A 25,895-nucleotide genomic window follows, 5' to 3' on the forward strand; every position below is an offset into this window, starting at 1 on the left:
GAAGGAGGAACTGAGTGATGGAGAGGAAGAGGCAGTGAGGGGGTAAGGATGAAGGGAAGGAGAGGGCAAAGGATGGAGGAGAGGAGAGAAGGTGACACAGAGAACAAAGAGAGAGAGAGAGAGAGAGAGAGAGAGAGAGAGAGAGAGAGAGAGAGAGAGGGATTTACTGTGAGAGAGATAAATGTCAGAGGAGAGGGGAGGTGGTAGGGTGGAGGCCATGTGGGAGGAAAAAGATTGTCGATGGGAAGATAGAGAGGGACGGTAAGTGAGGGAGCAGAACAGAGAAAGCGAGAAAGAGATGACCTTTTATTGCCTTCACTCACTCAAATAACATGGCACTCTGTCACAACAATGCAGGGTGATAATGTGATGTAGTAGTGGGGAAGGGTGAGGGAGAGGCAGTGAAAGTGCAAGCCGCTCTTAACCGCCTTGTTTTCAACCCCTGAAGGAATCTGAAAATATAGTATAAATTCACCCAGAGGACGACTACACATACAAACTACTTTTATAAATACAGTTCTGTTGGAGTCCCACTCGTGGTGCGTGCAGAGAACCTGAGCCTTCTTTAAATTATCGTCTCTCCATATTCATTCATTCACACCACACAAGCCTACACACCCTCTTGGTGAGTTGCGTGTCCATCATGAAGTTGTGCACATGTTTCTCGGCCTTGGTCAGCTCCAGCTTCCTGGCTACCACGGCAACCACCAGAGCCGTACAGCCCGCACCCTGAGAGAGTGGAGAAAGGGAGGGAGGGAGGGAGGAGGAGAAAACCGAGCACTGAGTCAGTCAGTTAAGAGGAGGAATTGGTAAATCGGAGGCTTTTGGCCAGGGGAATTAGCTCAGATGATTGAAGGGAGTGAGGACAAATATGAGGAAGGGAGCCGTATGACAGAAGGAGAAGTGGATTGGAGAGGCGAGAGGATTAAGAGGGATAGCTCTGTTCCACATCCACACTTCCTCATGTTGAGCGGCACGCCAAGTCTATTTTCACTTCCAATCCATCTGGTGTGAGATCCCCTCTATATCGCCTCTATATTGAGCTGAAAAATATCCCCTTTATAGAAGAAAAACACATCAAAGATTGACACCACCTAATTTCATTTAATTGGATGCTGCCAATCTGAATTACAAGGTGTCAGTCTTTTCCTGTCACCGGAGGCTCGAGGCCTGCAGGAAGTGTAAAAGTATGAAACACAGACTGGTTTGTCTGTATTCCAGCTCGACCCACATGGGACATATGGCAAATTAATTTGGGAGAGAGTGACAGCAGTCTCTCAACCAGAAAGACATGCTTGAGAGGAGAAGAGGAGCAGGAACACGGGGAGGAAGACAGACTTAATTAACTTTCAGATTAGACACTGTTTTAAAATGGGGCTGTTGAGTGCTCACAGGTTCCTCTGAAGGGGCAAGCACTGAGAGGAAAAAAAAAAGATAAAGAGAGTGAAGAGCTATGAGTAAATATAAATGGGGAAGGAAGGAAACAAGGAGGGCGGTTGAATTGAGGAGGCTAGGGTGCATGCACACAATAGGAGAAAGATGGAGAAGAAGGCAATGTTAATGAGGTCACTTATCTCCTGATAAGTAACAAATTAAGATTAAGAGTGTCAAATGGAAACGTAGGGAGAGAGAGAATAAAAAGATATAAGGAGAAACACAGTGAGTTAGAGAGCGAAAGCGAGGGACCATGCAACGTTTTCAAGCGTGTAAGAAATAGCCAAGACTCCATCTTGCACACTCTTGAATGATAACACGGGTTTACCAAAAATAACTTTGGCTGGGTTCCGTGAAATGTAAGGCGCAAATGGGCGCTAGTGCCCACGTCTATACACTCATCCACTCTATTTGTGTTTATTCAAAAACTATGAATAAAATATGATGGAAAACCCTTCGAGCGTTCATACATGTCTGTGCTTTAGGGAAAAGAGCCATCGACGAATTGCTTCAGTACAGTATGTACAAGTGCAGACCTGCACGTATCCAACTGTGTGTATGTGTGTGCGTTCAAATTTGTCCTCATCGGTCACAAACAGTAGGGTGCTGATTGGTTTGTCATTGCAGGCTACATGTGTGCATGTGTGTGCGTGTGCTGGAGTTTGTTTGTGTATATGCCGGCATCCATTTGATTTCAGCAGGGTTCCCTGTGCAATCTCCACAGAGTGACACGGCTGATGATGGCTGTGCTGCTGTGATTTGTTTCATACGCTCGGGTTTCCCTCGCTTCCTCCACTACAGCGCAGCCATCTACGAAGCTGTCAGAAAAGGGGGAATCACCCATCTGTGCTTCTGTGTAACATCCACACACTACAGGTTAAGAAACGGCATCTCTTTGAGCTTCATGCAGTGGAAAGTAGTTTCCCCAAATAGGTCAGCAGGAACACACAGAGAAACGTGGGAAAGATATTTAACACAAAAAATATGACATTTAATTTGCTCAATTAGAGCACAATACAAGCACTTAAGAGGCAGACAAAAGCACAAAATAGATTTGAAAGGGCAGCTACTCTGCATCTCTTCAACCTGATGACCCTTCCATAACGACAGTATATCAGCACACAATCATACGCTATCACTTTACTTTAACCCCTGACCCCATTTGGAATTCATAAGCAGTATATAAACAGCTGATAAATGGCTTATAACACATTTTAATGGAGCTGTAAGCAGATATAAGACAATGTATAAACATATATAACTGTGCCTATAAAGACATATTATATAAATATAACTGTTTTACTATATTGTCATTCATTATCTGTTTATACACCAGCGTCCACTTTTACCATAGTTGACAAATACACAAATACATTCAACACTAGCTGCTTACATCTACATTATAATGTGTTAGAAACCATTTATCCAATATGTATATGCCGCCTATAAATGCTAAACGGGGGGAATATGTATAAATGAAATATAGACATATATAAGAAAACAACATGTTGTGGCAGTCTACCACCATCCGCCCACCCACAACGACACACAAACACACTAACACCTGGCCCACCCCCGGGTAGCCTCGGGGCAGTGGTATATTCCCTCACTTCTAGCCTTCATGTGTTGTCATAGTAACTACGTCGAGAATTTCCCCTATGGAAACTCATTACAATAATTCGCAAGCAAGAAAAAAACTTGTATCCTGTTCTATGCCCTCGACCTTTTACCCCTTTTAAAATTTGTCTTTTCAATTTTCTCCCCGCTCCGCTTTCCCGTGACCTGCTGCTCCTGGTCTCCCTCACCTTCTACCTGCATCCTCATTCTCTCTCAGATGATCAATGCAAATTCACCCCTTTTGAAGAGAGCAGTCAGAGTGTGTTTGTATGACAGGAGAGGAGAGTGTGTGTGTGGGAGTCACAGTAAGAGTGTATGTCAAGCTCTGTGTCAGTGTTGTGTGGAGGATGGAGTCTGTAACAGTGGGCTTGGGATGTTCTACATCCACCCCCTGGTGTGTGTCCTTGTGAGTGTGTGTTACATTACAGTAAGAGTTGTACTCCAAAACACAGGTCGGATGATTCATCCAGCAAATGGGGGTCTGTCTGTCTGTGTGTTTTTGTGCATGAATGTGTATATTCACACACTTAATGGATTATACAGTAAAGAAAGTAGGTGAGCTGGCAAATACAGGGAGGCTGGACAGACACAGTGAGCTATATAGACTCCAAAATGATCTATGTGACTCTATGATCCAGACAGTGCTGCACAGTCACACTACTGAGACTAAAAGTGAAATAGCTTCCAGAGTCACATTAAGTGAAGTAACTTTTGTGTAAAATATTGGCAGACTTATGATTTTGAGAGTTATGTTGAGGGCTTTCTGATTTTTCCTCTTGATTTTCTTCAACTCATTAAACTGCATAAAGGCACTTCTACATTGGCTTCAAACATGATTTCTGCTTAACTTACACTTTATCATAACAACAGGACTGAGCATGCAAGAAATGGAAATGGAATAGAGAAGATTAAAACCTTTTACAAACGAGGCCTATTTGCAGGCCTCAGCTAGAATAAAGATAAGAAATACCTAATTAAGTGTATAATTAAATAAAAAAATTAAAAAATTAAAAAAAAAATATATTTTTTTTAATATATTTTTGAGATGAGAAAAATGATGGAACTATCAGAATACATGTTACAGGTTCACATAAGATAAGGATGGAACACAGCAGAACTTGGAAAACTCAAAAGCTCGCCCTGGAAAAACAGCACTTTTAGGATATTGTTTTTTGGAAAGTATGGAAATCCAAGACTTTAAATATGCTGAGCTCTTAGAACAACTGATATAGGCTCTATATACACAGCTATACATAGATACAGTGAAACATTTATAAAATATAGAGCATATCAAATTAGAAAACTGATCAAATATTCCAATATTTGAATAAAAAAGTATTTTTTAAATTCAAAAACACTCTATATCACTTCTATGTATCACTCCTGATGTTCAATGAATCAATAGACAGAAGATTGGACCTTTTTTGAGTGTTTTAAGCTCTTTCTAAGCCCTTTTTAGTTGTTTAGTTTAAGGTCAAATACTGCTTCAGATTCAGCCCTTCTCTCTGTTCAGGGCTGTATCTCAGCCCCCCCTTCTCCGATTTTCACCATTGAGACATCCTTCGAACCGTAGGAGCCAATAGAATTGCCTGGAAAGCTAGATGATTGACAGCACTATTAGCCAATAAAGCTCAAAAACGTCCCATCTCTGAAATCTAATTTGCTGAGCTTCCAACCCTCCCAAGAATCCGAGGAGTGTCGGAGAGACACGAATCGAACGGATTCACACGGAGCACCAGCAGCTGGACATACATGCAGTGGAAGTACGGAGATATTCCATTTTTTCGCTGAGATTCGACCAAAGTAAGTACAATATTCGATGAAAGCTGTGTGACTTTTTGTGTTCGAAGCTGAATATCTCTGCGATGGTTTACCGGGGAGAGAAATGGAAACTATGTCCGTAATCTCCGTCAGGCGGACATGCTTTTTCATGCTGCATGTTCGTAGGTAGCACGTTGCTAACGGAGTGTAGTAGCTGTTTTCTCCGGTCTGTCCCAGTCATATCGAGTATGATTTATGATATTTTGTTATTTGTTTGCTTGGCTGATGGGAGATGTGTTTGTCTCATGTAGAAGTGACCTAGTTCATGTTGTTCCCAGGACGCTGAGGTTTCTGCAGAACTATAACATCATTATATTCGTTCTTCGTGGGTTCTCTGCCAGTTACTTTTAACACAAAACTCTCTAAGTTTTGATGTACTCTGCGTCCAAATGGGGGACCCTCGGGTGTATAAGGTTGCAGTGATGGTATCACATCTTATTGTAGGAAAGCCATTTTGAGAAACACATTGATAATGTAGTGCTTAATGCATTGCATCTGTAATTCATAAAAGTAATATTGCTACACAATTAGGTTAAAAAACTCTATCCTGACCTTATAAAGAATCCGCAAAAGTCATCAATCTTAATTGCACATTTACATTGACATTTGAATTCACTTGACATTTAGCTTTAGAGCTAATAAAAAAATTGTCATTTTAAATGACACTCATTTCCTCCAATTATCCAGAACAGTGTATGTTAATTAAAGTGATGACATAGAACATGTAAGAAGCGTCAACGTTAATAAATGAGTTGATCAATTGGATCAATTTCTCAAAAACTTGTGGTTATTTCAAGGACGTTATGAATGAAGAAGAAAAGACCAGTAAGACAAAACATAATCAGACAGAAAGAAATGAATAGTTTGAGGAGGGAAGAACACCTGTGAAGTGGTGCAAATAGAGGATACAGGCAGCAGCTTATACACTGGTACAAACAGATGGACGATAGATAGAAATAAACACATGGCCTCAGGGAAGGAGAGACGGACAGAGAGAAAATGAGAGAGGGATAAATAGAAAGAGAGAGACGGAACTAGAGGTACAAAGAGAAAAATGAGAGCGAGATAGAGAGTGGGAGGACATGGCACACTAAAAGGTAGGACCTTCATTATGCAATGAGGACAGACAGGGGAATAACATGCACACACACACACACACACACACACACACACACACACACGCACACACACACGCACACACACACACAACCCCCTAACATGCTCTTGTTTGCACGCCAACACACCCAAAACACACCCAAAACACACAGAAGCACAGATGCAGGCTAATTCAAGGAGGATTGCCCAAATTACACAAATGGCAGAATTTCTCTCACAAATGACAGCATGCTCTCTAATCTGCTGACCTTTGAACGAGGCAAGGACAGCGCCAAGAGGAAGGGGGGGGGGGGGGGGAGAAAGGAAATGTACTGACCATAATTCCTGTGAGCAGACAGACTCCTTTGCCACAGTAGGTGTGAGGAACCATGTCTCCATAGCCGATGGACAAGAAAGTGATGGAGATGAGCCACATGGCTCCCAGGAAGTTACTGGTCACATCCTGGGCATCATGATACCTAAAGGTAACACCGTCCGTGTTCGGAGGATAAAGTCAGTCAATAGTAAAATATATAAATAAAGAATAATAACAACATCACTGGCCCACTGGTCATGTCTGCAAATGTGGGCGTCAAACCTCAAACACGTGACCTTTTTTGTTGTTAAACACAACACATAAACGGCAGCTCTTGCCGCCGTCATTCCTGCACCCTGTGCGCAACACTGTTGCCATAGCAACCACATGTGGTGCAGATCTGAAACAAAGACTAGAAACATAAAATTTTGGCCTTGGATGTTGGCAATAGGGACATTTGCTCTGAGCGCTCTATTTTCTAGCCTAAAGAGGAACACTCTAAATTCACATTTTTGCACCATGTTTGTAGCAGTTTAATTGAGTCATATGATTCTTCCTTTGATAATTTGGTTTGGAGAGGAAATGCCAATTAAACTTGGATGTAGACCAAACAAAGGCTTCCAGCTTGCTGGGCAACGATGCATCTAATCAAGTTAATTAACCAACTGACATTTCTCCATATTTCCATGATTATCTCCAAAAGCGTTTAAACTCACAAAAGGGATGGTCACTTTATGTTTTACACTTGATGTTACATCAATAATAATGCATCATTTATAAAATCTGATTATAAATCTTGAATGTCTTCTTTAATCTTTAATTTGATTTCCAGTTGGAAACAGTGTTCCTTAATAACAGTGAGACAATTATCATTCATTCATTCATATATTTATACACCAGGTATTAATAGGAGAAGTTATAGAAATGTCTTTATATCTGTCATAGAGTGCTAAAAAATGTAGCGTTGCATACTGTTTATAAATGCCGAATGCGGGGGCTAAAATAAAGTGTTGTCTTTCAGGACACAATTATATTACAAAATTGACATACAAAGTAACAACTCCATCGCCTGGATCAAATTAAGTGTACAACTGACGAGAAAGCCCCATAAACTGAAGTCTAAAGATGGATCATGTTGCACACATGTCCGAGATTATATTTCCTGCCAATTGCCAATTGAATTGCTCAGTTGAATTCCTCGTCCAATCACAGCCCGTCAGTCTGTCACTCCGTCTCATGCACACACACGATGAATAAACACAACAAATCCAATCGAACCAGCTTCGCAACTGACCTCTCACACACTCGTACGGTCCAGGCAGCGATGATCCACAGAGAGATGCTGAAGACCAGCAGCACCGTCCCGGGGCAGATAGTCATGAGGGTTTTCATTACAAACCGTGTGTTAAAATGCACCTGCAATACACACACAAGGACACACACTCAGTGTAGCAGAGCTGATAGATGACAATGTTATACACATTTTTTACTGCGTAGCTCTGAATCCTCATCCTGTTCACCGTTTCCCACCCAGACTTGGTGTTTTACTAATTAGTTTTCCGAGTAGCTTTTGATAGCGGCAGCTCTCTGAGAATCTCCACTGTAATTGGAGTAAAGATCAGGGCACGCCCTCTGACTCGGGTCAAGCTATACAGTGTCTTTGAGTAATTGGCCTTTTTCAGTGTAGTTTTTATCCGTGGCTCATTTGTCATCAACTTCTGGCAGATGGATGATCTGAGAGCAACGGTGGAGCCCTGGAAGGGTTAAACAGCTGATAAATGAGTTGCCATGCTAGAGCTGCACTTCAGTGGCAGCTTCACCTCCTCCACAGCACTGTAACCTAAGGGTCAGAATAGTGCCATCACAGATACACTCACAACCTGCTAAATTACCCACCGAAAATCTACTCCATCTCTCCCGCCGTCCTCCTCTGTCTTGCATTTTGCAAATTTGCCACCACACGCTACATCCCTTCTTCCTGATTCTACAATAATGTGTTTATCGTTTAAAGTCATTACAAACGTGGCAACAATCATTTATTGCACGGCTTGCACACATTTCTCCGCACTCGTATTACAATCTCATTTGACTCCTTTTCATGCTCCATTTGAACCGTACGCAATATCTTGTTCTCATTTCATGCTCCCATCTCACATTGTATTATAAAAAGATCCACCACAGCTTACATCTAAGTCTCCATCTACAGCGATAACAATGGAGAGGAAGGGCATTTGAACTGCTAGATGCTAGGTGACTAGAAGGACAGAAGGAAGGACTTGTTAGAGAGAGGCCAAGAATGAAAGGGACATGGTGGACACAGATTTCATTCTGAGGATAGAGCTCTTGACCGTAGTACCTTTACAACCCCCCTCGCCTCTCTCTCTCGCAAAAGCTTTGACAACCACTTTAAATGCACTGTGGACATACACACACCTGCAAGCACTAAACCCTTCTGACCTTATTTAGGGCGCCTATACTCCTGGAGGAGGCGTCTGTGAAGAGTTTGCTGTGCAGGAGCATGACTCTGGCGATGAGGTAGAGGCGCAGGAACATGGGCACGCTCAACACCATGTCTAGGTCAGCCTCGGCCTGCGACGGCGCGTACGAGAAGGCCAGCCGCGCCCGCCACTGAAACTTAAAGTCCCCTGGCACTGGATGCACCGCAGACACCAGCAGCTCCAGAGCGATCAGCAGAACCCTCTCCATGGTCATGGCGATGCGCCAGTCGTCAGCTCCGTTATCGATGACAAACAGCTGCGAGGACAGGAAGGACATGAGGAGAGTTAAAAGAGGAAAGGAGTTACATATGTTTTAATGCGCCACTGTGTAAACTTTTCATCATGATCCTCTGCTGGCACAGTCCACTCATCAGTACAGCTGACTGATCTTTTGAATAAAGGAACAAGCAGCAATTTAGAGTAAATGTCTCTTTCCTGAGATGTAAAACACCATCCATCTAATCAGTAATCTATTCAGTCTCTACACAGTGATTTGGCTCATTTTCATGTACCCTACAAGTCTCACTAAAATGAGAGCAAAGTCATCTGAAGCGGCAAAACAGGCTCCTAATGATAACAATCACAATATTTAAAAAACGAACAAAAACAAGACCACTTTATTTCTTCCACGTGCCTCACATTGTTACTTTAATTGCAGTTTTCCGTCCCTGTATGTTGATGTTTTGTGTTCGTAATTGCTGTGGTTACTCTTGATATTGTTGTCAAAGCTGCTGTTATAGGGAAGTGATAAGAGCAAGGTTTCATTACAGGGGCGATCCTCCTTACGGTGCTGACAGGAACTGGGGGGGGAGGAGAAGGCGGTGGAAAGAGATGGATGAAGAGCAGAGGAAATGAGGAGATAAAGGTAGGAAGTCAGTAAATTTCAGGAAATGTCAGTATTTTTGCTAGGGCAGTAGAATAATGATGATCTTGCACACAGAAATTGTTTTAAGGATTTTCTAGATATTCATATCTGGATAGAAAACATGATGCCTCATATAAACCAAGAAGAAGAAGAAGAACTTGATTGTACTATATTCTTGACTGTTTGGTTTACAATGGAAACGGGATTGGATTTCAATTTAGCAGTGAAAATGCTATTATTAAAATATAATAAAATGTTTAGGTCTCAATTATGAATAAAAATGTCTTCAGTGGAGATTCTTGCAGTGGACAATACAGATTAAAGACAGAAAGAGAAGCACAACATCCTAAAAAGAAAGGCCTGGGCACAGTGAGAGAAATGAGGAACTCCCCTGCTGTAAATCAGCAGAGTTTACCAGATGCTGCTGCCTCGACAAACAGCCGGTGCTAACAATTGCTCTTTACCACATGATTCATCTCGAGGGCTTTTAGCCCACACAAACATTTATTTTGGAAAACAAAAAACTACGATCACAGGTCAAACGTTAGAACAAGCGGGCATGACAGCCAGCCGCTCTGTGTCACAGCCAACTAGTCGCTGTCAGAGGAAAGGCGGACTGAAGCTCTGCCACTTCCTCAACCATCTTTGGATACACACACTGCATGTTTCATCTATTATGTTTATCTAGCTCAGCAGGAAGTGAGTGTTTCCCTGGTTCTGCTGTTGTACCACACGTAATCAGCATGTGTATCCTACGCACACGCCCGAGTCATTGTGTAAGCCGTCATTTGAACCGAGGGTCAAACGCTGCCCGTATTCTTTAATGATTTCATGTGTGCGTGTGCGTGTGTGTGTGTGTGTGTACTGTACTTGTGTGTATTTGTGTATGCCTGAGTGAGTTTGAGAAAGAGTGTGCAGACCCAGCCTTGTCATGGTGACTGTTGCCAAGGCGACAACATCAAAGAGCAGCCAAGCTTAATTAGGATCCCCAGCGAGAGAGAGAGAGAGAGAGAGAGAGAGAGAGAGAGAGAAAAGAAGTCAAAAAGAGAGAAATGCAGTGAGAGATGAGGCAAGAAGATAGAAAAAGGAGATCTGGGAGTAAGAGGGAGAGGTGTGTGGCAGTGAGTGAAGAGGTACAGAGAGGAAAGCACAGACAGGTTGTCTAACACTTGCAAAGGTTTATGTGTGTGTGTGTGTGTGTGTGTGTGTGTGTGTGTGTAGAGTCACATTTTGGGGACATAAACTAGTCGCACAGTGAGATTGCAGGGACTCACGTTCTATTTGGGGACAAAATGCTGGTTACCATGAGGTAAGCCACTTGTTTTATGGATAAATATATCAGAGTACTTAGCAGTGTCCTCCTAAGTGATAAAAATGAGTTTGTGTGTGTGCTTGTTTGAGAGTAGGACATCACACATGTATATTCATTCATACATCAGATCATTGCTTTTTGTCTGCAAATCAGTCATTATTCATCCCGTCCTGTCTCTCTTTTTCTCCTCCCTGTTTTTCCTCCCTCACTCCCCGTCCTCCTCTCTCTGAATGACATGTCTCCAAATCAAAACAGAGGTGATCCAGTTTCTTGCCACTGAAGGAAATGAGCGGCTCTCCCTTCCTCCTCCCTCCCGTCCCCTCCTGTCCTGTCCTCCCTCGCGCTCCTGCTGTTGGTCTTTTCCTGGCTAAATCGCCACGAGGAAGGGATAAATAATTAAATTCCATTAGGAAAGTCATCTGTCAATGGGAGTGAGTGAGTGCCACTGGCCCCACATGACTAGGACAGAGGGAGGGAATGAGGGTGGAGCGGATGAGAAGAGGAAAAGTAGGTAGGGATTGTCTATGTATGTATGTATGTATGTATGTATGTATGTATGTATCTATCTATCTATCTATCTATCTATCTATCTATCTATCTATCTATCTGTGTGTGTGTGTGTGTGTGTGTGTGTGTGTGTGTGTGTGTGTGTGTGAGAGAGGGAGTTCAAACACAAACTTTTTCATGAGAGAAAAGGGAAGAAGGTCAGAGAACAGCAAAGCTAAATAAACTGGGACATAAAGAACAAGCCCACAGGGAAAATTAACAAGATCATGGTAAATCTTCTGTTATTTTCTTAATTTTAACAAAACGTGGCATCACAGGGCAGAGGGCCAAGGAAAGGCAACAGAAAGCGGACAAGACGGAAGGAGGGCAAAAACAGTAAGAGGAAAAGACAAACAAAAAGCAGGCCACTGGAGGCAAAAAAAAGGAAAAGTATAAATGTATGAAAATGACAGCACCAAAGATAGGTTGAGGTCTTCTCACAGGTGAAGGTGTGACATCTAAGAGAAGACTCTCCACCTCAAGTGTCCCCTACTTCTACATCTGCAACCTGCCGGATGGACTTGTCACCCCCCTATCTTTCCCCTCCAGCCTTCCTTCCATCCATCCACCCATGCCTCGACCCCTTCCAGAGCCTGCGGCCATCGTACCTCGGTAATCGTGTTATGTCCCTGATTGCAGATGCCGCTCATCACGGAACCAGACACAGTGCTGGCCAGTCTCTGCCAAGCGAGCAAGCGAGACATGCAAAGGCACACTATTTTACACACAGGCACACACACATCACGTGCATACACACATCCAGACGGCCCTGTCGAGCTCTCAAAAAAGGCGTAGATGCAGGCAAATCAGCCTCAAAGCGGCATTTCTCATGGGGGGAAAAAAAAAACTAAACCTCAGTCTGAGATGGAGACGGCTCTAATCACTGAAGAACACGGTGACAGAGGGAACACTGAAAAGCATGCACGTATACTTTAACACACATAGACACACCTCTGGGAAATGTTTGGGTCCTACAGCATGGAAATTCCTGGAGCAGGCAGAAAATAACTGGGACGAGCTAAACACACACACACACACACACACACACACACAAGCACAGATTCACACACCCAGATATACGCAAATATGCAGAGAGGGTAACACGCTTTCCTTGACTGTAATTGCAGCTCTGTGGGAACACCCTCGGGACTGTTTCTACGCAGACAACAGAGGAAAGGACGAAGAGAGGGTGTCATGGAAGTGAAAAGGAAGTGTTGGAAAGTGTGAGAGATATGGAAAGGTTCACTGTTTTGGTTCGTGCATAAGCGATGTTGCCTAGCTTGCTACTAGAAAGTCTAAAAATAGCAACTAAGAGAGAGTGAAGAAAGGATTCCACCAGTGGTGTCTCGAGACCAGGAATCTCCTTCATTCAGTGCAAATACGAAAAACAAACCGTTTCTAAAAATGGCCAGAGGCTGGTAAGACACAAATGGCATGTGAAAATATTTCTTTGAAATGAGCGGGTGAAATCCTTCTTTCATGTTTACAGTCTAAGGAGGATGCTGTGGTTTATACCTCACTCTCATTTTCTATTCCATTACAGTTCCCAGGGCGGATGTACATTATGCAGAGTCTGCAGAACATGACATCATGAAATGTCCGTCCAAGTATGTCTTAGGACTGCAGGTTCACTTTAAAGAAGACAATCCTTTTTTAGAAAACTAGCGCTCACTTTATTTTCCTAATACCATCTGCCTGCCTTGAGTGGCTGTGAGTGCCAAGCTGGTGTCTTCCTGATGAATGAACTGCTTCTAAAATCCTTTAAAAGTAACTGAATAACAAAGTTCACCAATGCTTAAAGTGCACTAATGGACTGGAGAAATATCCGTTTCTCACACACTCTCTGAGTTTCTATTTGATTAGTTTCAACAACAATTCAATTTTTGCCTTTCAAATCTGAATCTCTTGCAAGTTTATGATCTTAAAAAGCATCTTTTTCGTTCAGTTTCTTGTTGTAGGAAATGTGGAAAATGTGTGCGTGTGTGTGTGAAGAAATAAAGAGAAGGCCACTGGCGAGATGGCAGATTAGTGGCATACTCAACAGATCAGAACATCAATCACATGAATGTGCGTGAATGGACATCCGTAGATGCTACACAAAACACATGAAAGCTATCTGCAGATAACATTTAGCTTGGTTTTTGTCACAACTTCAGCCAGGCTTTAGTTTTTCATTTGTCTGTCTCCTGTTTTGCCACACTAACTCTCATGTCATTTCAGAATCTGCCACTCCCCCCCGCTCTGCACTAATTGCTGATTTAATTTCACCTGGCCTGCCCCACCTCCATACTCACCTGCTCCTCATCAGCAATCAGCCCCTCAGTGTATATGTACCGGCCCATTTCCCTCAGTTCTCTGCCAGATTGTCTAGTGTGTTTCCCTTGCTATCCAGCAACCTGTCATTCCGATTCTGATCCTGATTATCCGTGTATTGACCTGCCTTTTTGGACTTTGGACCTTCTCTTTTGCCTGCTCCCACTGGATTTGTTTGCCACGCGGGTTACTACCTGGTTTGACATCTGCTGGTTATTAAACCCGGTTTCTACACCTGAACTGTTTTCTGTGTCGTGCTATTGGGTTCTTGTCTGTCGTTTTGTGATACCTGACAGTTTTGGTCCTATTCATAATGTATCCTTCTGATTAACCAAAGGGCCACTTGGAAACTGTGGTTCATTATTACAGCTGTCTTTAGAGTGTTTTTCTTGGTTCATCATAGACCAATGATATTTCAACCCTCAGACTCCATTATTCCTGACCAATCTTATTCACTCGGGTACAATGTTAACTCAAACTAATGGTGTGTGGTTGGACAGATTGGACAGTCAATCACAGCTCTCTCAAAAAGCCTCCTGAGTTCATGGTGGTGATAACAATCTCAAACTCTAATAATATCTGTAAGATAATTGTCTCAATTTGTCATCTGGTGTCTAAACACAGCAACAAAGAATCAGTGAAGCAATCTTACAAAGAAGCAAATAGAAAGTAAGGTTAAAACTCAAAAGGTAAGAAATAAAATTAAAGTGCGGTGATGAAACTATGATTACAAAATCACATGAAACTGATTGATGTTGATCAGAGTTAAGGAGCTATGGTGGTTAAGCACATTTGTAAATCTATTTAAATTTTATTCAGTGCTTATTTCAATGACCAGTGTCCAGTGAGCCAGGCAACAGAGCACACAAGTTTCCTCCTCAAGATTTCTGTAAGATGTTGTAAGAAAAAAATTCTCAAATAGATTCCGAAGGTACAAAATGATTTATCACAGTCCAGCAGGAATATGGTATTGTTGCCATGGTAACACTGTTCAAGTTACTACAATCATGACTGTAACGACAATGGATGTACCGTCAGTGTTTCTATAATGTTTAAAAAAAAATCTTATGCAGAGAAAAGATATTGTATCTTGTCTGGTTAAAGTTTATCTGTCTCAAAACACTTGTGAATATATATTTAAGGACTATTGTTTTCAAGCATATATTCAAACCTGGCACCCACATTACCCACAATGCAACTTGAAAGCCAACAGTTCAGAGGTTTGGGTGTTATGCTATTAGCGGCTAATGTAGCCTTGAGCCTCAAGCAGAGACAAGGAGCTGGACTCAACCGACACTGACTCAAGTGACATCACCTGAGGCAGACTTCATGCAGCTCCCTCTGGAGCCACACAAAGCTTTATACTGTTACAAATGTACTCCCCAACACGTGTTAACATATGTTGACGTGTGTTCCCCTTTGAGGACCAGATGAGTTCAGTTAAACTTGTGCAACTCATTGTTCTCTGAAGAAATCTTAATATAACCTATAAAGATCTTATGCTGCTTATAAGCAGATTATAATCATCTGAACCTGTAGATGTGTAGGAACAAACTGTTCTGTCCAGAACTGAAATGACTAATTATAGACTTCTAGACTTGCTTTCAAATAAAATGTCAGAACTTTTTTCCGAGCCACAGCATAGCTGATGGCCACTTGCAGTCCAATCTTGTGCTTTTATGCAAATTACACGGCAGAGCTGGAAATACCAGCCGGAACAGCAACTATCTGAACAAGCACTTGAGAAATGTACATTTTTGTCAAGGTTTGAGATATTATCAGGACAAATACATGCTTATTTTATTATATTTAGGATAGAGGACGAGAAAGTACATTCCTTTTTTTTTACTTTAAGCTTTGTCCTTTAGTATCAGCATTTCACCAATTTGCATGTCTTGGAAAATTCCTATTATGAAACACTAAAACATCTATAATTCATGTATCATTATTGTATTGAATGGAATTGTAAATACATGATGTATCCACAAAATTGTAATATTTTTTTACAGATAATATAGTAAAGGGTCTCAGACCCATCTGCACTGATACACAGATACAATCTGATAAATTGGTAATATATGATGAAGAGATGGTAATTTTAGGGATGATGTCTTTTTCTTACAGTCAGAACCCCGGCTGCATGTTGTACAAGTTTAAGGACGATTGTTGAGATTAGTTTGCTCAAAGAAGTAAGTGAGAACAACAGAGAAAACGTGACAGGCTTTATCAAATTTGATAAGAATCAGAGGCAGTAAAATGTTGGAACACGACAAAATTTAACATTTGGGTATTTCAACAGAAAATATCTCAGCTCCCTGTCATTTTTCACTGTAACAAAACCATATAAATTAGACACACTTTTGCTTTACGTTTATTTCGGTTACAGCATTTAGTTTATACTGACAACAATTTTCTATATATAGAATTATATATAGAATTATTTTCTTTGATGGCAGTGAATAAGGCTGTAATCTGTGATGATTAACAATGAATTCACTACAGTCTAGATTTTTGAGCACATTTGGTTTGAGTTGTCCCCTGACAAATTAGAAGAGACAGTGAAAATGAAAAGAGAGGAGGAAGAGGAGAGAAATTAAGGCAGAGAAGAAAGATGCGAGAGACGGAAGAGAGGGAAAAGATAAAAGGACAGTGTGGGTTTTTAGATGGAGAGAAAAGCAGGCAAGTTTAAAGCACAACAGGAGAAGGGTACAGGTGAGAAGCTGAATGCTGAGTAACGAGGCAGGAGAGGAGTCAGGAAGAAAGGATGTGAAACTCAACAACAAAATTTAATTGAGGCCCGGTAGAAGAGAAAGGAGACAGATCTAATCGGATAATGACGAAGAAGCAGCAGGAGAAAGAAAGAAAAAAGAAAGAAAAAGAGAAGCACACTGATGGTGGTAAACAGAAAGTACTGTGAGATAAAAGACATGAGGAAGGAGAGAGAAATGGATATCAGTGAGAGAGAGAGAAAGGTGGTATAAATGCCAGCTAAACCCGATAACATCAATCTGATCTCTAGCGTCTTCTTTGCAAATGTAGTCTGTACACATGTGTGTGTGTGTGTGCACACGCACGTGCATATGTTTGTGCGTGCGTGTGATATCCTGTTACATGCTGGGTAAAATGCTCCAGCAGAGTGTGTCATAATCTGAGAATGAGATCTTTATTGAACAATGCCTTTCATTTCGCACAGCGTTACTTCTCCTGGTGTGTGTTTCTGTTTGAAGCATCCAACAATAAAAGGCAGAGACAAACTTCTTATGCTGCTCATGTACAGTATATAGCCAAAGCAAACAGCAGGCAGGTACTGAATAATAAAACGAACATGCATTTAATGAAACACGTGTATGGGTGTAGGTGTAGCCTACATATATGAAAGCATGCAGTCTAGGATGAGGCCAAACGGTGTGGAATTACAATTTCCAGGTCCGTCATGTGATGCAATTGGGCCAAAAAAGAGTTTCTCCTATAGACTTACATTGGGAAAGAGACGTCTGTAACTCAGCCCGTTGAATGGCCCGTATACTCAAAGCATTAGGTCTTGAAGTTGTAAAATGTACTAATAGCTGAATCCAGAGTTATTTTTATATTTCTCCGTTCATGTGAATAAGCCCGAGAACAGGGCTGGACTGAGGGCTGGGAGGCGGGGTTAAAGGAAACACTAGTGCGCTTGCTCTATGGGCCCTCTATTAATTTCAGTTTACTATACCCTAGTTCTTTTTTTCATTCCTATTGGTAATCATAACATTGTATTAAATTAGATAAATATATATTTAGTAAAAAAAAAAAGAAACTTTAAGATGTATCAAACTTCCTGTTTCAACTTCCAAACCCATTGAGCATTGGAGGAACTATTAGCAGCATTTCAGGTGTGCTCAACTTTGGTCTGACATAAAGTGGTTGAAACCTAAATTATCTACAATGTCAGTGTGTTCCCAGATTTCAGCAATTTTTGGGAGTAGAGTGTTATCATGACCAATAGAAATTACGGCCAAAACGGTAAAAATGCTTTTACATTCTTATCATCCTTACTTAAAGTCAACAACATCACCTCCTTGCTACAATCCCCCCCCATACCTCCACAGCCCGCCTACCCTAACTCCTACCCTCATTCAATCAAAAGGAACGATTTCTCAATGTTATCAACTGAAGATCTTTTTTCTCTTCCTCTGTCCGCCTTACAGTATTAATTTGTTCTTATCCTGACGGTGTTAGTGTGCCTGTCACATGTGGCAGCCACAGTGTGTGTGGGAGGAGGACTGACTGTATGTGATTGTGACATCAAACTTGTGAGCAGAAAAGAGGGCTCTTTTATCAATGAAGGCTGAACAATATACACATACACTCGCATCATCTTGAATCTTATTACACAGCGGCTGCCCATTACAGACGGATTGTCTATCAGCCCCTGTGTATGTCAGTGAATAAGCAATGGCCATCTAGTTATTGATCCACAGACGGAGAGCCTAAACCTCAGAGCAGAATGCATCAGAATCTCCATCACAACTGGAACTGTAATAGACATTTCCAGCAACATCCAATCTGTGATGTAATGAAAAAAAAGTCCCAGCATTAAACTAATATGTGGTGAGATGGATGAGTGTTGCTCAGTGGTTTAGCTGGTGGGAGTAATAGCTGGTGTGGGGGCACTCATTGGGTCCGACTCCCGCAAGGCTCCCATAAATAGTCAATGTGCATAGATTGCAAATGGCTTCAGATGAAAACCCCGGCTAAATGACCGTGGTACCATTATATTAGTGAAATGACAAACAGCAAAACAGATATCAAGAAGCATGAAAGCATTTCTGATTGATTGTTTCAGCCGTACAAGAGGTTGCTGCTATGTGTGTTTGTGTGCCTTGCGTGTGTGTTTTTCTGTTTATGCTTCGATTCATCTGCTGAATGACAGGGTTGTTATTGCCTGAGTGTATATTTAACAATTCAATGCGTATCTACTCGATGCTAAGCCATGCAGACTGTTTTGTCAATCCCACTAAGACCCTCATTAAAGGCATTAATTGGCTGGAGCCAACACACACCTGGGTCCCTGAGGGACAGCAACATAATGTACTGTGGACAGAGCTCAGATGTGCCTCTGCTTGAATATTTGAAAAAAAAAAAAAAAAAAACACTTCTAAACAAAAAAGGTGAAGGCATTAAAGAAGCATTCGTTATTTTGGGAAATATGCTTTCTTGCCAAGAGTTAGATAAGAAGATTGATAGCACTCTCATATCCCTCCCTCAAATATGAAGCTACAACCAACAATGCGTTAGCTTAGCACAAAGCAGCTAGCTTGGCTCTCTCCAAAGGTAACGTATGGTGGGTTCCAATATCAATACTACCATACAATTTAGTATGCCAGAAAAAAGGTTTAGTATGTCCCAATACAGAGTTTGTCAAAAGCACTATGCCAAAAATACCAGGATGTCCTATTGCATCCAATCGCATTTGCAGTATGCAAGCCAGCATGATTTCCTGGCTTTTCTGATCCACAGTCCTCTGCGTAGCGGAAGATACGTCACATCAACTGAGAGAGCAGACAGATTACACCCTGATGACAGCTCATTGACTCTATCTACGGTCTATCTGCAGTCTCGCAGGCTACACGGCACATCCACTTCACTACAAGACACACCCTGTGAGATAACTTCTGGGATTAATGTACTTATTCCAACCCAAACCATATTGTTTACCTAACCAAGTAGTTTTTCTGCCTAAAACTACCAAACCGGGACCGTTTCGAGAGTGTATCATGTAGTTGGCGTTCTGTTGTACTGTGCACCCGCAGATAGACCTACTTGGAGCCTCCGGATATACAAGCAAGAGCATCAAAGTTCAAGGTGCAATGTTATGAAAGATGTCCCAACTATATGCATACTGCATGCAACAGTACGTACTTTGTAAGGGCAGTTGCAGTGCATACTAAATGTAAAAATAAAAACTATGCGATTTGGAACGCAACCAAAGTCTTCCTACCAGCAATCTCTAAAGCTTTGCGAAAAGTTGTAGTTTTAAAGTGCATTAACTAATTCCTGGCTAGCTGCTGTCACTTCCTGTAGTCTTGAAATAGTCATAACCCTTTGTAAAGCCACAGATTGTTCTGAGACTAGCAATACCTTCTAGCATACCTAAACTTTTTATACGAATGAAACAAACAAGATATAAAACATGTTAATTAGTGAGCTTCACAGGTGCTGAAAGGCAGATTTAGTCAGAATAGCCGTTCACCCCTGCTTCTAGTCATACTCACAGACATGAGTGTAGTATTGATTCTCAAAGTCTCAGCAAAGCAAGACTGTGAGTTAGTTTGTGTCAGTATATATATAGGCCTACGAGTATGTCTGCCTGTGGATGTACTGTATGTGTTTTACCTGAACTTCCCGAGCATGGTAGGCTATGATGAGGCCCAGCAGAATGACTGTGGACAGGCTGATCAGACACTTCAGGGCCAGAGAATACATGGAGCTCTGTAGAGAGAAAATTGACAAACAGATTCTTAGGACCAAGCAGCACAAACATAATATACATTTAAGGTCAATTTTGTAATTATGGTTGTTTTAATATTCAGACTACGATGACAAAAAACATTTATGTCAGATCCCACACACATTCTGTCACAAGTCAAGGTTCAACTTGGAGAGAGTCCCAGATGTCACTACGTCCTCTGTCACTCCTCTGCTAAAATGGTAGATGTACCATAGCAGCACTGCCTCAGCATAGACAATAAGAACTAACATTTACAAAACAGACTTCTAAATGCTGAGCAGAAGTAGACTGGAAGTATTCCACCCTTCAATATCACTGCAGCCGAGCTTTAAATCCTTAGCTTGTCTGGTTCAGAGGGATTATAATCAATGCACTGGGGAACTTCCGATCAATACAACTCATAGCACTTCAGTGGCTTCTTTAACCCCCTCACCTCACCTCACACACTCAGAGCACAGCAAAGCCTTATCCTACGCATGTGCTCGCACATATAGGCCGACACAAAGACATTTACACAAGAAACATAACTGCACACACTTAATCTAATTCAAGAAATAGAGATAATACAGCAAAAGGAAACTGATTAAATTGTTTTGTTAGCTGTTCTCTAGTGAGTTAATGTGTTCATTTCAGAATATATTTTCAATGGTTAGCGCATGTTTGGTTGTGTGTCAACTAAATGGGAATTAATGAAAGAAAATTAAGCCTGAGTAACTTAAACATGTTAAAAGCTGTGAAAATAGCTATTTTAACAAAGCCTATTTTGTTGGTAAGTAGCCATGGAGTATATTAAATAATGGCTTCTGATACACATTGGTATACCAACAAAAATAAGGAAATGTTATGCCGCTTCAGCCATTCTTTGCTTTCACCTCATCCATAATTGTCATGCATCAGGCAACCTTGTTAACCATGCCGGTAGCTTGGCTCTGGCTCTCTAGGGATCGCAATGTCAGTCCGTCTGTCGGTCGGTGGGTGGGTCAGTATGTTGGTCCACCACTTTGGTCCAGACTGAAATATCTCGACAACTATTGGATTGATTGTCATGCATGTCATGTCATGCATTTCTACACACGTTTATGTTCCACACAGGACGAATCCTACTGACTTTGGTGATCCCTCGACTTTCCTTGTTTTCTTTATTTTAAATGAAATATGATTGGAATGATTGCCATGGAATTTGGTACAGGTTTTCATGGTCCGCAAAGGATGAATTGTAAAAAATGCATCTCCTGACCTTTCATCTAGGGCAATTATCAAATCAACATTTCTGTTTGTCCAATATTGTGTATGACCAATTACTTTTCAAAACTAACATTACACCTGCCAGCATCAACATGCAATCAATACCATTGGGATCATGTTAACATGCTGATGTGAGCATTTAGCTTAAATCACTGTTGTGATTAAGTACAGTTTACTGTACTGTTAGCATGGCTGCAGATCATGATAGCATGCTTTTGATAAATATACAACACTCTTTATCCTATATAACACCAAAACAACAACAACAACAAAAAAACTTTTATTGAAACAAGTAATTTCCTCAGACAGCTGGTCACTGTAGATTTGAGCTAACGTTGATCAAACAGGAGTTAACCGTAATCTGTTGGGGACTATTTTCAGCAGTGGATTAATATGACTTTGGCACTGTTGTTAGTAGCTACAGCAGAATGTGTATGAAGGAACCCAGTTCAACAGTGTGGCTCATGGATGTGTAGGTTAATAGTTTTAGGCTCTATGGCACAGAGGAATAAGATATATCAGGCGTTGGCAACACAGGCAATGATTGTTAATGTCACTGCTGGTGTATGAGGTAACAGGGATTGGACCTAAATGCAGACAGTAGAGGAGGCAGCAGTATGAATAATGGGGAAACAAGAGTATGGATGGGCTTACAGGTATGAAGAGTTCAAGTGTAGATCCGACAGGCAGACAGGCAACAGGAAACTGACAAGGAACAAAGGAACGGGTATTTGGATCTTATCATCCGGAATGGAAAACAGGTGCATGATTGGGTGATGCAGCTGAGGAGGTAGGTGGGGAGCAGGGAAGCCAGTCAGAGCAGATGAGGGAATTAGAAGCAGGTGTGTGTGTGTGTGTGTGTGTGTGTGTGTGTGTGTGTGTGTGTGTGTGTGTGTGTCAGGTGAGAGGGAAAGGAGTGAAAGTCCGAGGACATCTGGTGGATGGAAGGAAAAGGGCAATGGAGGAGCCTGGAGAATGTGGCTGAAGAAGAATGACAAGAAAAATATAGACTTATCCTTTCAATTTTTGAGAAAAGAGGAACAAGAACTAATAAATAACTACATACACCTCAGGTAAACCTACATTGTTTTCTCTTTGTTTAATGTATCAATTTGTCATAAACAAGGATGAATTAGAGTTAGACCGATGTTGGCTTTTACCAGAGATTGGATTTTGTCCTAGTTCACCAGGTTTCGGGTGTCATTTCCTAATTTCTAATTGAGTAGGTTGGTGTCAATGTTCAGTTTCAAAAGCTCTTTCAACCTGTTGAATATATGGTGAAATAGATTCTGCACACAGATGCAAAATGTCAGGAATCAGCAGTAAAGCAAAACATATCAGGCCTTCACACAAGCGAGCGTGACAAATAAAAGACACAAAAATACAGAATACCCGCCTGTTAATAATATATGTCTCGGGCTTTTATTGTGAAAGGTAAAAATGGATATGGTATACACTACCTTTACCAAGACGGCAAAAAAGTTTGCCGTCTGCCGAAATTAGCACCTAACACCTGCCAAATACAGCAGGTTTTTGACCAACATTTTGGGTCACCTGCCCTATGTAAGATAGGTTATCCTTATAATAAGAAATATTCTTTCAGTCACACAATTCCTAAATCACATAGTTTGGGATTAAGATTGCATGATGTATTCTATAGTTATACTCTGATGCGATTGGTTGAAGCATTTATTTGCAGTTAAAAAGCTCAGGAAGAATTGACCTCTTTTGGAAAACAATGCCGCTTTTTTTGCCGCATAATATTTGCGTTCTGCATTAAAAGTATTCATGAAAAAACAGCAAATACATTGACATGCGCATTAATTGCATTAAAAAAAAAAACACCCTGGTGAGTAAAGGGGCGGGTGTGGCTCAATGGGTAGCGAGGGTTGTCCAGCAACCGCAAGGTTGGGGGTTCGATCCTTGGCTGCTACATGTCTTGTGCCGAAGTGTCCCTGGGCGCTTCTCAGCAGCCCACTGCTCCCAATAAGCTGATGATGGGTTAAATGCACAAGTTCGTATATGATAACTGTAATACATTTCTAAAGACCTTTAGTTTGACTAATTTTTCAAGCTTAAAACTAGCTGCATTTAGTACTTTGGTTTATATCAGATCAAGGACTATGTTTTGAACTGCAGAATATAATACACAAAAAAAAACTAAGTGCATTCATTCTCAAGATCACTAAGCCTGCTGTCCTCAAGAGGAGAGTTGAGAAACCTTAAGACTGCAGCATCTCAGATCTGATATTTCTGCTGATAAGTATTCATCGCCAAACACCCTCTTAATCTGAGAGTGCACTCTGAGTTTAAACACATATTACTCAGCCTTTCCTTCATGACATTATTAAGCAGAATCTACATTGCATTTTGGGTTCATGAATATATATTGTAAGTCAGCCTCCTGGAAAATAGAGTGCGTTAGTGTGTAACTGTATCTATTTAGGGTCTCTGCAGATTCTCTATGGCCTTAATGGCATTAATGGAAGGTATTAAGTAAGTGCTGTTCATTTGCTGCTCATATCAATGTAGTTATGGGTCACTGCTATTGGCAGAAATATGTATTCTATGTAATCAAATTGTGCTATTCAGATTCAGTTTTCAATGCAATTATTCAAATTAAACATTTCATATTCGGAAATAAATGATTCAAATTCAGTTCCTAGTTTTGGCTCTCCACTCTTTCCCTGTCTTGGTCCGTTTCTCCTCTGCTAACATCTCATTTGTACTCACTGAAGCAAACTAGGTGCAAAGGAAGCCAACATTGTTGTGCTAATGAGAAAAATGCAGACTTGTATTTCAGCAGCGTATCTGTTTGAACACACAGTCACACTGGTGAGCTGAAATGTGATTTGCTTGGAGTTTACTCTCTCTCACTACTTGTACCTCCAGCCGTCTGTTGGCCGCTCAGTGTTTTTTTTCTCAGTTCTGCACATCACACTGTCAAGAGCATTTAGTTTACACCTGTTTCCACTTCACTTACTCTGCCTATATAGTGAATGACTCGACTGTGATGGAGACATATGCGCACATGCTTGCTGTTTTGTTCATTTCTGTTCTTTTTATAGCATGACCACGGAAAATTCTTGATTATAATTGGCTGGCAAGGGTCCATTAGTTTCTAGTAACTAGAAATGCTGCAGCAGTTAAGCACCTGCATTGAACTCTAGATTAAGACAGAAACAGCAAGGCTTACTGTGACATTATGTATGGTTGAATGTGGGTGTGTGTGTGTGTGTGTATTCCCCTCTTTTTTTGTCCAGCTGTGCATAAGTGTGTGATAAGTGTGTATTGATCAATGGCTTGGTGGACAGCATGCAGAGATAATGAGCTTTTTTGAGCTTCTTTAGTTCAATCGTGTCTCTCTCACTCTCTCTCTCTCTCTCACACACACACACACACACACACACACACACACACACTCTAGTTGAGGGCTTTTCCCAATAGTCCCCACCTTCACCTTATTGACTCAGATGTGAGAGCAAATATACGTTGCTTACCAACACATTACTCACATAGTGATAAGTTGCTCTCTACATGTGTTGGTAACGCCTTTGAAGGTGGATGTATGTGTGTGTGTGAGCGTGTTGTAATGAGTTAGCCTTGGGGGTCTCTCCCTGTCAGAGCGATGCCTTCCTGCAATCAGTCTCCAGGGAAACAGGCAGTAGACAGAGGAGCCATGTCACCTTACCAGGATAAACACACACACACACACACACACACACACACACACACACACACACACACACACACACACACACACACACACACACACACACACACACTCTCAATTAAATCCAGACAAAGGGAGAGGTGAATGCACACACACGCAAACACACTAGCAGGTGCATCCATGAGTAGCAATATGGCAGAGCTCAATACATATACTTTATAGGTGTGTATACACAGAGGAGATAACGTATACGGACATGGATGCCATGGATACTGGCGGATGCTGCGAGTTCTACCACACCCATGTCTACCAACACGCTCACACATACAGAGAGAGGTAGCCTAGCCTTGTTACGCTGAAAGACATTTGTACCCGTTAGTAGCAAGACCTGTGGGATCTACCGTCCCTTAGAAGCCTGTGATCTAAAAGATGAAGGGAGAGTGGAGTGGAGGAGGTGGAAGAGTGGAGGAAGTGGAAGAGAGGAGGGGGAGAGCGATGTAGAAGCGCTGAGATGGCTGATAGCTCCTTCAGAGAATATGGTGGCAGTTGGTGAGTTTAATTCCCTGATGATCTTCATGTACAGCAGCATGCGACCATTGTAAGTGGCCTCACAGAGAAAGGTCTAGAAAAGGTCCCCAGTAAATGTCTGTAAGAAATGTCATATATAGGGCAG

The 25,895-nt window shown here is 41.5% G+C and overlaps 1 protein-coding gene across 1 annotated transcript in view; it reads right to left on the reverse strand.

Annotated features, from left to right (window-relative positions):
- Positions 1-25,895, reverse strand: part of kcnn3 (potassium intermediate/small conductance calcium-activated channel, subfamily N, member 3) — a 44,834-nt gene that overhangs the window by 10,517 nt on the left and 8,422 nt on the right. Inside the window, 5 exon segments of the mRNA XM_068736060.1 lie at positions 619-729; positions 6,305-6,446; positions 7,578-7,699; positions 8,741-9,037; positions 20,190-20,285. Coding sequence (XP_068592161.1) covers positions 619-729; positions 6,305-6,446; positions 7,578-7,699; positions 8,741-9,037; positions 20,190-20,285 — 768 coding nt within the window.

This window comes from Cebidichthys violaceus, unplaced genomic scaffold (assembly GCF_023349555.1).
Source record: "Cebidichthys violaceus isolate CVI_PGR_0920_01 unplaced genomic scaffold, fCebVio1.0.p SCAF_7, whole genome shotgun sequence".
NCBI classification, from domain to species: Eukaryota; Metazoa; Chordata; class Actinopteri; order Perciformes; family Stichaeidae; genus Cebidichthys; species Cebidichthys violaceus.